At 35.1% G+C, this 11285-nt stretch overlaps 1 protein-coding gene across 2 annotated transcripts; it reads right to left on the bottom strand.

Moving 5' to 3' along the window:
• Window positions 1–2216: 2216 nt before the first annotated feature.
• LOC110868534 (replication protein A 70 kDa DNA-binding subunit) lies at window positions 2217–11024 on the bottom strand. Of its 2 annotated transcripts, XM_022117726.2 has the most exons (13): window positions 10910–11024; window positions 10736–10773; window positions 9564–9635; window positions 9337–9461; window positions 4591–4803; window positions 4247–4514; window positions 4071–4155; window positions 3887–3999; window positions 3657–3738; window positions 3483–3579; window positions 3236–3402; window positions 2801–3159; window positions 2217–2714 (listed from the first exon to the last, which is right to left on the bottom strand). In XM_022117726.2, exons 4-13 carry the CDS (start codon window positions 9442–9444, stop codon window positions 2680–2682), a joined length of 1527 nt encoding a protein of 508 aa, XP_021973418.1. In that variant the 5' UTR covers window positions 9445–9461; window positions 9564–9635; window positions 10736–10773; window positions 10910–11024; the 3' UTR covers window positions 2217–2679. The 2 variants fall into 2 exon arrangements, with proteins under 2 accessions (XP_021973418.1, XP_021973420.1); XM_022117728.2 differs by lacking the exon at window positions 9337–9461 and having other exon boundaries at window positions 10910–11023.
• Between the last annotated feature and the right edge of the window lie 261 nt (window positions 11025–11285).

Genomic DNA, 11285 nt, shown 5'->3' with positions numbered 1-11285 from the left:
AAATAGCTATTAGTTTTGGTTTGAATGGATAACAGAATTTTGGTATTACCTTCCTTTTCATATTTGTCTTATTATTTCCACATCAAAAGTTGTTTTGGTTATGATATCGATTCCTACACTCAACCATCCGAACCTCTAAATATATTTGTACGATACAATAATTCTGTTCTATGCTTTGTTAATGTTAAAAAAAGTATCTTCAGTGTTGGTTTATTATTGTTTAAAAATACTGAAATAATGTTAATTGATATACTATTTATCCATCTATTCCAATCCAATACTGAAATAATGTTAATTGATTTATGTTATCTTATTTTTAAAATTTGGTTTTTTAAATGTATATTTTTTAATAAGTTAATATATTTTAGAAAAATTTCATCTATCTCAAACCAATAAGGAAATAATACATATATAGATTTTGGGAATATTTATATCTTTTTTTTTCAAAAAAAAAGGTGTTAAACAGTATTTGAACTTATGTTGTTATATAATATAAAAGTATGATACTTAAATTGATTTATTTACTAATTTACAATCAATTTTAGCTAATATGGAAACCAAATTTGGTAGACTAATAATTTTGATGAATGTTGTATCTTTTATTTGATTATAATCTTTATATATAGAATCTTAAAAATTTAAAATTACGGTAATTTTCATTCTTTTATAATATAGATATCGAATTTTTAATAATTACAAATAATAGTTAATTTTGTAAAGTCAACCCTTTTTAGTTGATGTTAATATTTATTTGACGCTTTCAAAATTCAAAAGTATGGATGGCTTAAAGATGTTAATATTTAGACAGTGATGGGAACATTACTAATAAAATTACCAATGTAGTCTACAAAGAGATATTCTGAAATTTATACTTTCAATATTTTAATATTAATTTCCAACTTTTCTTTTTCTTCATTGATTTTTTTATGGAATTCATCTTTACTGTTTACTTCAAGATTTAAGGTTACATTAATTTTTTTGTAAATATGAGTTAGAACTTATATAATAAATGCAAATCACATATAAACAACCATATCTTAATTTGTAAATATATATATTTAAACATCGATAATCAACAAGCATTTATAGTCGATACCATTGTTAGTTATATTCAAAAATACGGTATCTGTCATGATAATATACCACTAATTGTTTTCAAGCTTAAACTACCAACGACGAAAATTGAACATGATAAGAGGAGAACGTGCATGTCCTAAAAAAGATACATAAAATCAGTAGAACAGAAGACTCATGATTGGTTGTTTCAGATGAACGTTTAAAGAATATAACATTGTCTAAAATCGAAAACTATCTTATTCGTAATGGATCCAGCTTGCATAGATTCTCACCAATGCCTGTTCCTAACGAAAATTCCACAATATATGAGACCAACAGTGTAACATACCAATTTTTATCATATAAATTATAAGGTTTGGTTAAATTTATTAACCACTAGCAACTAGTAACTAGTTTATTTTTAAATATAACTATTCGACCCAAATAGTTTTAAAACTATTTTATATATATTTGGTTGAAATAATATTTTAATTAATTGGCCTGTATATGGGTGACATTTCTAATAAAATAAAAGTATATAAAAACTTATATTATTAGACGGGTAGATTATGGGTAAATCGCCTGTTAGAATTATGAAGTAACTAGACGGACCCATGAACCGTATAATAATTAAAATATAAAAATACATTGTATTTTGAACCTACTCTATTCTTAATAAAACTTAGAACCAAATGTAGACAAAAATATTCTGGTTCTAATGACATATTTATTATTTTACAAAACGTTATATTTTAGAAGTTATACGCGTCAAATAAGTAAAGTAATTAAATTAATTATAATATATATATTAATAAAATAATTAATAATTAAATCAACATTCTATCTATTCATGTATATGTATTACGTAAATAACAATAATATAATATTATCATAAAAAAAATCTTACAAATAGAAATTGATTGTATACGTGTACAATGAAGAAGGTTGAGTAATCTTTAATGGGCACGTGTAGCCTTTACAAAAGAGTAAGAACTACTATAAATACATATCCCATCAAAACAATCAAAAGTGTTCATTCTTCTTTTCTTCCTTCTGTTTTAGTCTCGCCATCTACTATATATATTTATTTATTATTATTTACACTATAATAATAACGAGATTGGTCGACCCGCGCGTTGCGGCGGTATGTTAGTGCTGAATTTTTAAAAGGTCTAATTTTATATCATTGAAGATAAAGTTAAACACATAGTTCATGTAGTACAAAGAAGTGTAGGCTGCTACGTCATATTACATATTTTAGCACATTGCATATTCAAACAAACTGTGATCTATGACACACAAAACGTTGCTTCTTTCTTGTAGTCGCAGGTATGGCCTTCCTTCTGGTAGTGGCAGGTGTTGTACAAAAGTTTAACTTGAAGAATTTATGACCAAAAGGGACCTGCACTTGTGTTTCTTCAATACTACTTTCTAGCATTGGCATGTGTTGTACAAAAGGTCTGAACCGTAGAAGCACTACCCAAAAGGGATTTCACCAGGCCTTAAAACTGGGGTTTTTTTGTATAGCATACAAAATGTAACTTTTTTTTTCTGCATTGGCAAGCGTTGTACAAAAGATTAGACCTTCCCAAAAGGATGCTTGCCGCATAGCAGATTAGGCTTCTAGTATTTGGCTTGTTTTTCACCAGAACCTTTGTCTGTAAAATTTATATGTGTTAGCTATTTTGAACTATACTTATACCTACCTAATGAGTGTTAATGTTAGTTTTGGATGTAAAGTTACCTGGTGAATGCTGGAGTGCCCTTTTAGTCGTAGTGGTCTTGCGGTTTGGTGTTGGTGGGGGTAACATGAGGGCCTTTGGTGGTGTAGTGATCGTATGAGGATCAGTTGGTGTAGTGTCGCCATTGGTAGCATCAGTTGCCTTGTTGACAACAATTGATTTGTCCTTTACGGTCAGGTTAAATGTCATGTGATTACCAATTTTCTCAACGATTGGGTCTGGAAGTATCTTGGGATCTGTGTATCCTTGCTTGATAATCATTTCTTCGCAGGTAGTACCCAACATGTCAGTCATGACGTCGTTGAAGAATACCACATCAGTGAACGATGTTGCATCAATGATCGATGCGTTTACACAGTACCTGTTAAGTCAAGGATTGAATGTTAATCCATGATAGTTTGTTTTTAGGAATATTAAGGATTGTATATTTGTCTTACATGTACTTCGGTTGTGGGTTTTCATCATCCTCACATACAAAGTGGATTGAATCACTTTTTTCTTGATACAACTTCTTTGTACACAAAGAGCATTGGACATAGTACCATTTACGGGACGCATAGATCTCTTTTATCTGTGCATGACAGGTGAAGCGGGACTGTGGTACCTGTAAAAAAGCTATATGAAGTTAGATTGAATGGGGGTTGTATTTAAGAATTTAAGAGATGTAAGTGTTGGGAGAGAGACGTTGACAGTTTTGTTTGCTGATATGTTTTTAAGCTCTTGGACTGTCACTGTGTTCTCTGCGGGCTGTATTGTCTTTCCTGCCAGTGATGCTTTCAGCCTAAGATTAACATTAACAGACGATAAAATAGTGTTTGTCTTGGTATTGATATGCCTACAATTGGTAGAATGGAATACCTGTCAACATGATGTTGTATCTCTGGGAATGTTGGATTGACAAAAATGGTTGTTGCATTTGTTGATTCCAACTGTTTAGAACCTGATACACATAAACTTTTGGGAACATAAGTACTTTAGAAGTTTAAAAGGATAACATATTAGCTTTGATCATATTTATTTATGTTTCAGTAATAGTAAACGAACCACAAAATCATGTGAGTTTATTTAATGTTATTTCAAGAACTAACCGTTGAAGTCAGTGACTAAGGTTGATGTGATTGCCAGAATATCGCCAGGTATTGTCTCATTCCCGATGAGGTCGCGTTTTTCTGGCCATAAAGTGATCTCAATTGGATTTTCTCTGTTTCAATTCAAAAGTATTATTACTTAGCTTTATGGAAAAGATGTCATAAAGGTTATATGTCATCTAACCTGTCATCTTCCATGTCAATCTTTCGTAGCCTTTTGTTTGTTCTTGTGGTACTCGGCCAGTGCTTTTTGACTCGACCTATGAAGTCTGAAAGTTGACACATACTTTAGACTTCATATATTACCAAGTCTGTATCTAAAATTTAGATGTGTATATATATGTGTGTGTGTGTGTATACCTGTGAGTAACTTCGTTGACCCTGATCGACTTTTGACTTCCTCGTAATTAGCGAAGTTAAAGTACTGGGTTGGTATGTTGGTGTCGGATAAGGGAACAAATCTTGCTCTTTTTCCAATTCTGAGGGAAGCGCTGTGTTGTACGGTTGGCATATACTTTCTTGACTCAACTACTATGTAATTGTTGACCCTGTAGCATGACTGAACTTTGATGATTGAGTCAAAGTATGCTTGTTCCTTTTGGTCTGCTATTGCCTCAATAGCGTCACCCTGCAATTAATCAAGATGCTGTTACTTAGAGCATACGACAGGTTAATTTAGTTATGTATAAAAAAAGCAAGCTTACGTGTTTGTCAACGAACAGGTAACAGAGCTCCTGACTTTGGCTTTTAGTTTGGCTTTTAGATGATGGCTCTTGTTTTTTGCCCACTGGTATCCATGTTTTCACAACCCGTATTTCAATTGGTTCTGGTTTGTCATGTTCTTTCATATTAGACAGACGCTTGGAAGACATCGTTGTGTGAATGTAGATGACTGTTTTGTGTGTACCGTCAGTTTGCTGTAGGTTGATGATCATTATCAGTATGTAAATATAATATATATCATGTAACAATGTAAATGCTATAAGTATACACATTATTGAACTGGAAAAGTAAAAAAATCTGTCTTTTATCTATGTACACTATTGGAACAAATGGCTTTAGAATCTGTGTATAATGTGTTGTGTCTCTATACATTACTTATTTCAGCTAGGAAGTCAGAGTATACAATGTTATTAGTTGTGTTTGAGTCATCGCCTTCTTGTGGGACAATAAGAATTTTTAGTGCATTGGGTGTAGTTGCTCTAGATAATGCTACGTATAATTGACCGTGACTGAATACCGGTTGTGGTAGGTATATTCCTATTTTGTCTAGTGATTGCCCTTGGCTTTTGTTTATCGTCATAGCATAGCATAGCCTTAGTGGAAATTGTTTTCTTTTGAATATAAATGGTAATTCGTTATCTTTGTAAGTCAAAGCAATTCTAGGTATGTACACACGACGACCGATAAATTTGCCTGTGATTATGTGCGCTTCAATAATTCTCGGCAACAATTGTGTAATTATTAGTCTTGTGCCATTACAAAGGCCGTCAGTTGGGTTTAGATTTCGAAGTAGGATGACAGGTGCGTTGACTTTTAATTCAAGGGAATGTGGGGGCAGCCCATTAAAGTTCAGAAGGTTTAAGTATTCAATTGGATATAGCATTTCAGTATCGCCATGATCACCAGCATGAGGAGTAATTGAATCATTACTAATGTAGGTTGTGGTTGTTCCAGGGGTCATCTTAATAACCATTGAGTTGATTTCGTCTACTGTATCATTTTTGGGACACACAATTGCCTTTGTAGATAGTGTTGCAGCTGATGGGTTTTCTAAAGTGTTAGTATCATATATAAAATGAATAAGGTTTGTGAGTGCGTCTTTCGTAAAAGGTATTAGGTATTCTGATGGTATTTGTAGTTTCCGTGTGTTTATTGGTTCATTTATATCTGGTGTTCCTAACATACCGTCGCCTACAGCTACCAGCCAAGACGAAAAAGCGGAGATCAAGTTTTTGTCTTGCAGACTAAGATTTGGTCTTTGAAGACGCATGTTTTCAGTTAGTTTGTAGACGATGAAATCCTTCCATAGATATGACCTTGGTAGAGAAGAAGCTAAGATCATTGCCTTTGAAGATTTTGGGATTATTGGGAGTGTCTGTCTAAAGTCTCCGCCTAGTAACACTGACTTTCCTCCAAAAGGCTTTACAGAGTTACTAAGTAAGTCCTTGAGAGACCTGTCTAATGATTCAAAGCATTTTCGATCATTCATTGGTGCTTCATCCCAAATAATAAGTGATGTTTCACTTAGTAGTTGGGCAAGATGAGTGTTCTTTTTTATATAGCAAATTGAGTCATCTGTCATATCTAACGGGATTTTAAACCGAGAATGAGCTGTTCGACCAGAGGGTAAGAGTAGTGATGCTATGCCAGAGGCTGCAACTGCTAGGACAATACTTCCTTGGGAACGTAACGCTGAAATGATCGTCGTCCATAAGAATGTTTTGCCAGTTCCACCATGTCCGTAAACAAAAGCCAGGACTTGCTTTCCGGAGGAAATAGACGATATGACATGTTCATAAATCATTCTTTGTCGAGAATTAAGACATGCTCGAGAAGATTCATGTTCAGATGTAAGTAATTGTCTATCGTAATTCTTTTCTTCCATAAGTAATTTGTTATTCAAGTGCTGAAGCAAATTAGACTTTGGCATAGGTAGTCCGAATTCAGAAAGAGATGAAGGAGAGGCTCCTGAACGAAGTAATAATTCAAGTTCGTATAATACATATTGTCTCAAGTCATCGTCGTTGGCTATGTCATGATTCCGATGCCCATCATCTGCCATCTTACGCCATTGCTGGTTCCATAGCTCAACCGGGTTTGATATCTCACAATACAATAGCATTTGCGTGAACAATGAACGTAACTCTGAAGCAGTGGCCCAACCTGCAGCTTCGTCAAATGTATATGACCACTCTCTGTCGTCTCCTAGTAACCCTAGTTTTTCACATGCACTACGAAATGTTGGACAAAGTTCACCATGTACTGTTCGTATACAGGCATAGGAACGACAACCTCTTTGATGACCTAGCAACATCCGCAAAAAAAAGGTCTCTCCACAACTTGGATGTATGTATATGAGCCGTCCTATCGCAGGTGTCTTATTTGATGCTCTACGCATCCAACATTTTCCTGCTGGATCCCACCTGTATTCCATGAGATAATCAATGTAGCGTAGATGTCGCCCGTTGCTGTCTTTCTCATTGTTTCTCAACCATTCTGTCAAAGTAGTGCGTCTATAGAATGTGTTTGCTGCTATGTTGTCTAGCTGATCATTATCTTTAAACGTGATGTGTTGCATGTTTTCTAGATGAACAGCAAGGATTTGCATGGGAGGATTTCTGTCATGTATTAGGAAGTTAAGTATTCTCCAGGAGGCCTCATGAGGACATATGAATCTCGCGTCAAGAAAGTTTCGAATTTCATCTATATGAGGGGAATCAGCAGTATGTGTGTCCTCAGTAAGGGAAGGTGATTTTTTAATCGTGTAACGGATACGATCAGCTCCCTTTGATATGTACTTGAACAGGTATTTAATGAGCATACTCCAACCACAGTATTCAACGTTGATGTGAGCCATATAATGCATAGATAAGACACGATTGTATGGTACAACGTACCCGTTATCTATTTTCATGCCATTCTTTGTTACAGTGAATCCAGTTGATTGTCTTCTGTAATGAACATATCCACTGTCGTCGAATGATGTTACTTCCTGATATTCTTTTGGATAGTTCTTAGAGCAAGAACCAGAGGACATGCATGGCGCATCTGGTTTAACTATACCGCACGGCCCATGAATCATAAGATCCGTGACAATCTTATACAATTGAGGTTCTAAGATAGGGTTTGGTATCTCAGCAGATATATAGTTGTCAACGTCGGATGCGTCTTTTATTCTATACGGCTGAGTAACCCACAAAAGCAAGTGACAATGAGGAAGGCCCCTCTTTTGGAACTCGATTGTGTATAAATCTGCAGTGGAGTTAAGAAGCAAGTTATATCAATATAACTTACGGGACAGGTTTTATATTGATGACGTTTACAAAAATATTGCGCGAAGAGGTATTGATTATAAGACTACCTGCAGCAACATCACCAAATGGTTTATTGGTCTTCAAAAAATTCATGATTGATTTAACCTTTAGTTGGAATACTCTTGCGATGATGTCTGGCCGATCTTGGGCCTTCAAGGATGGAAACCTTGCCATATATCTTTCAATCTCTAGCCATTTCACATTACATGTAAAAGTAATGAAATATTGTGGATTCCCATGCACTCGACATATAGCCAAAGCATCTTGGTAATGTTTATACATGTACCGGGGACCACCTATGAAAGACGAAGGCAACACAATTCGTTTGCCAATATCACGTCCTTCAGTATCACCACGTTGAACCGCGTCATGTACACCTTGAAGGAATTCAGTACGAAAGACATTTTGATTCATTCTATAGTAATCAAGGCGGCTTTCCTCGATACATACATAGGCATCAACAATATATTGTTGTAAAAGCCGACCTCCCCTTAAAAGTAGACTATATACGTTTGACCGATCATGTAGCAGATAACTGTAATACATGTTCATGGTCATCTTTTTGTTTTGTGATTGGTTTCTACAACGTAGACGGAGGTCAGGTGACCAACCACTTTCACCATGAATGAAGAGTAATGGATATTGTAATGGCATGTATGACTGATGGAGTTTGTTTATACGTTGTGGGCCACCATCTCTTTGTCGAATAATAATGTCAAAGCGACAGCATGTCGGATCACCATCAGATACAATTGCACTAATACGGTCTGGAGACATAGCATTTTTGGAGCCATAAAGACAAACGTTAAAGTGTGGTACATCGGTAGAAGAACACACGTCTCTTGCCGTACGGAAAAGTCTAACTAACTTATTGTACGTTTCTAATGTTTTAAGAAGAAAGGCTACAATTTCAGGTTTCAGCCGTGATTGTCCATTAGAAGCAAAAGCGTGTAGTCTGTTGGAAACTTCGTTCTCTGTGTCGTATATATACATTTGAAGGAAACGCGGTCGCTCATTTGGTGGTGGGCATAAAGTACCTAGCCAGTGATGAACCTGACCCTCAATCTTAAAAACATAAGGCCCCGAACCATCGTTAACAGTATCATCTACTATGGCACCAAAAGAGGTCATAGAAAACATAGAATTATATGCCCTAATGTTTGTAAGAAAGTCAAGTTGCTCATAGAGCTGGACAACAGTAGCATGAGGTCGTTGAGGATATGGAAGTGTCACACGACCTTCTTTGCAACATTGTGTATACATAGAACGTTGGCTGACCGAGGCTGAAACTACGCGCTCGTCATACCAAAAGTAAGCTCCGCAAAACTCACAGATTCTATCACAGTCACCAATATCTAAGTATAATGATCTCTTTGCAGATGAGTTACGAAGTAGAGTAGCGCGATAACTAACCTGTGCTGACGACTGATAAAAATGATTGTTATTTGACGTTAGTGATGAGCCTGGTGATGAGTCTGGTGGAACAGTAGACTGGCGGCGAGGTTTTTTTCTAGGCGGCATGTCCAATGGACAGCAAACTAATTGTAAATATGTAGTGACAGCAAAGACGGATAAGGTATAAATGACAATTTATAAAACCAAGCACAACAATAGACAAATTTTGGGGAAACCGTGTTTACCTTCAAACGCCAAGCTATTGAGCACTCTTACAACAAACAAACACGTGATGAGCCACAACCAAAAGCTGACAACTTAACAGTTAGGAAAAAAAAGCATGCGATTAGCATAAGTGTCGATAAAGGTGAGATACGCTAAATTTGTAACTGAGAATAAAGAGATGAGGCTACACATAATTGCATAAATAATGAAAAATGTAGCTAGAATTTTAAAAGGCTGAGACATGATTCTGTTATCCTGTTGCAACCATCTAAGAATTGCATGTTTGTTAGGTTTAAAAACTACATTCGAGTCAAATCGAATATTGCACCACTCTTTCTCTAATACACACATGGACACACGAACAGCAATTAACCCATTTAAATGAGATAAATTAGTAATGTTCAAAACAGCTCTTATAACCAAGTAAGGGGAGATCTCAAGCTTCAAAATATAAAGTAAAGAAAAGTTTGAATAGAAAGGAGTCTTAAGACTAAAAAGAGTTTCCTTCATGCGTAATTTCGATTAATTTTATTCATGCGTAATTTCCATCCGTAATTTCCTCTCCTATAGAATTTTTTAGATATATAAGTTTTCAACCCCCGGTTTTATAATTTTTGTAGGTATATATGTTTTCGACCCTCGGTCGGATATCTGAAACTTCACTGAAAGAGCTGGCTCAGATCCTTTTCTCACATGCCATCCACACAGATACATATATACATAATTTTTACTTTACTTCACCTTTAATGGGTTTGTGTTTTTCAATATTCTTGTTGCTTTTTCACTTATGTTCCTTAAAAATACAACCTGGATTTGAAGGTCTCCAATATATAATGCTACTGAACCAAATCCACAAATGTGATACAGGTTGCCAAACACATACATAGCACAAATTCAATAACTTGCAGCCCCAAATTCAACTACATTAGTTATGAAACATTGAGAACCTAACAGTATTCCATCTAATTGCTTTTTCTATCAAATTACCAAAGTAGAGCTACAGTAGAAAAACGAAAAACTGACATAATCACTCATTAATGATGTGAAATTGAAGTATTTCGTAAACCTAATATCATGAATGATTCGTAATACACATATTTTCTACAATTTCGATCCATACAATGCAGGTTTAACAACACAAAGAGGATGGATTGAATCAAATGAATAATTTCAAAAAGGGGGAAATGAATACCTTTATGGAATTGCCGGAAACAGGGGACGTATAAAACCCTAGCAAAGTAGCAAAACCCAAATTACTATGAGAAGTTGGTAATTTGAAAAATGGAAGTTATAAATGAATAAAACATAAGAAGATTTGTGAAGCACCAAAAAAAAAAAGAGGAACCAAGTATAAAGCTAAACTCACCTTTAATGGAGTTCACAAAGTTTAGATTATAAGATTCACACTGAAAGAAAGCATGGGATGGAAAAGAACTAACTTCAGAGATGAAGATGTAAAGTAGAGAAAGGTGTAAAGGCAGTGGAAACGTGGCAAAGGAGGAAGATGGCATTGTAGGTAACGTGGCAAGAGTAAAAAAAAGAAGCTTGAATGAGTTGTACACATAGCTTGAATAACTTGTAAAAAATTCTACAGTAAAAACAACTCACATCACCATTTTATAAATTAATATAGGGAAAATAATAATAATAGCCATGCCCCGTTTTAAGTGTTTTAACTCCCGATCACCGCTACCCTTTCCGATTGATCTGAGTCTCATAACATATGTCAGGGCTCTGCCCGA

This window comes from Helianthus annuus, chromosome 7 (assembly GCF_002127325.2).
Source record: "Helianthus annuus cultivar XRQ/B chromosome 7, HanXRQr2.0-SUNRISE, whole genome shotgun sequence".
NCBI lineage: Eukaryota > Viridiplantae > Streptophyta > Magnoliopsida > Asterales > Asteraceae > Helianthus > Helianthus annuus.
Note: the sequence above shows the minus strand (reverse complement) of the source record. Positions and strands in the feature narration are given on the sequence as shown.

Excerpts from the sequence above, each read along its gene's own strand:
- LOC110868534 (XM_022117726.2), bottom strand. The coding sequence starts at position 9,444 with ATGCCGCCTAGAAAAAAACCTCGCCGCCAGTCTACTGTTCCACCAGAC. Across the intron at positions 4,156-4,246 it reads GTCAACGAAGTTACTCACAG|ACTTCATAGGTCGAGTCAAA; the intron begins GTATACACACAC and ends GTCAACTTTCAG. Across the intron at positions 3,403-3,482 it reads CAGCAAACAAAACTGTCAAC|GTACCACAGTCCCGCTTCAC; the intron begins GTCTCTCTCCCA and ends GCTTTTTTACAG.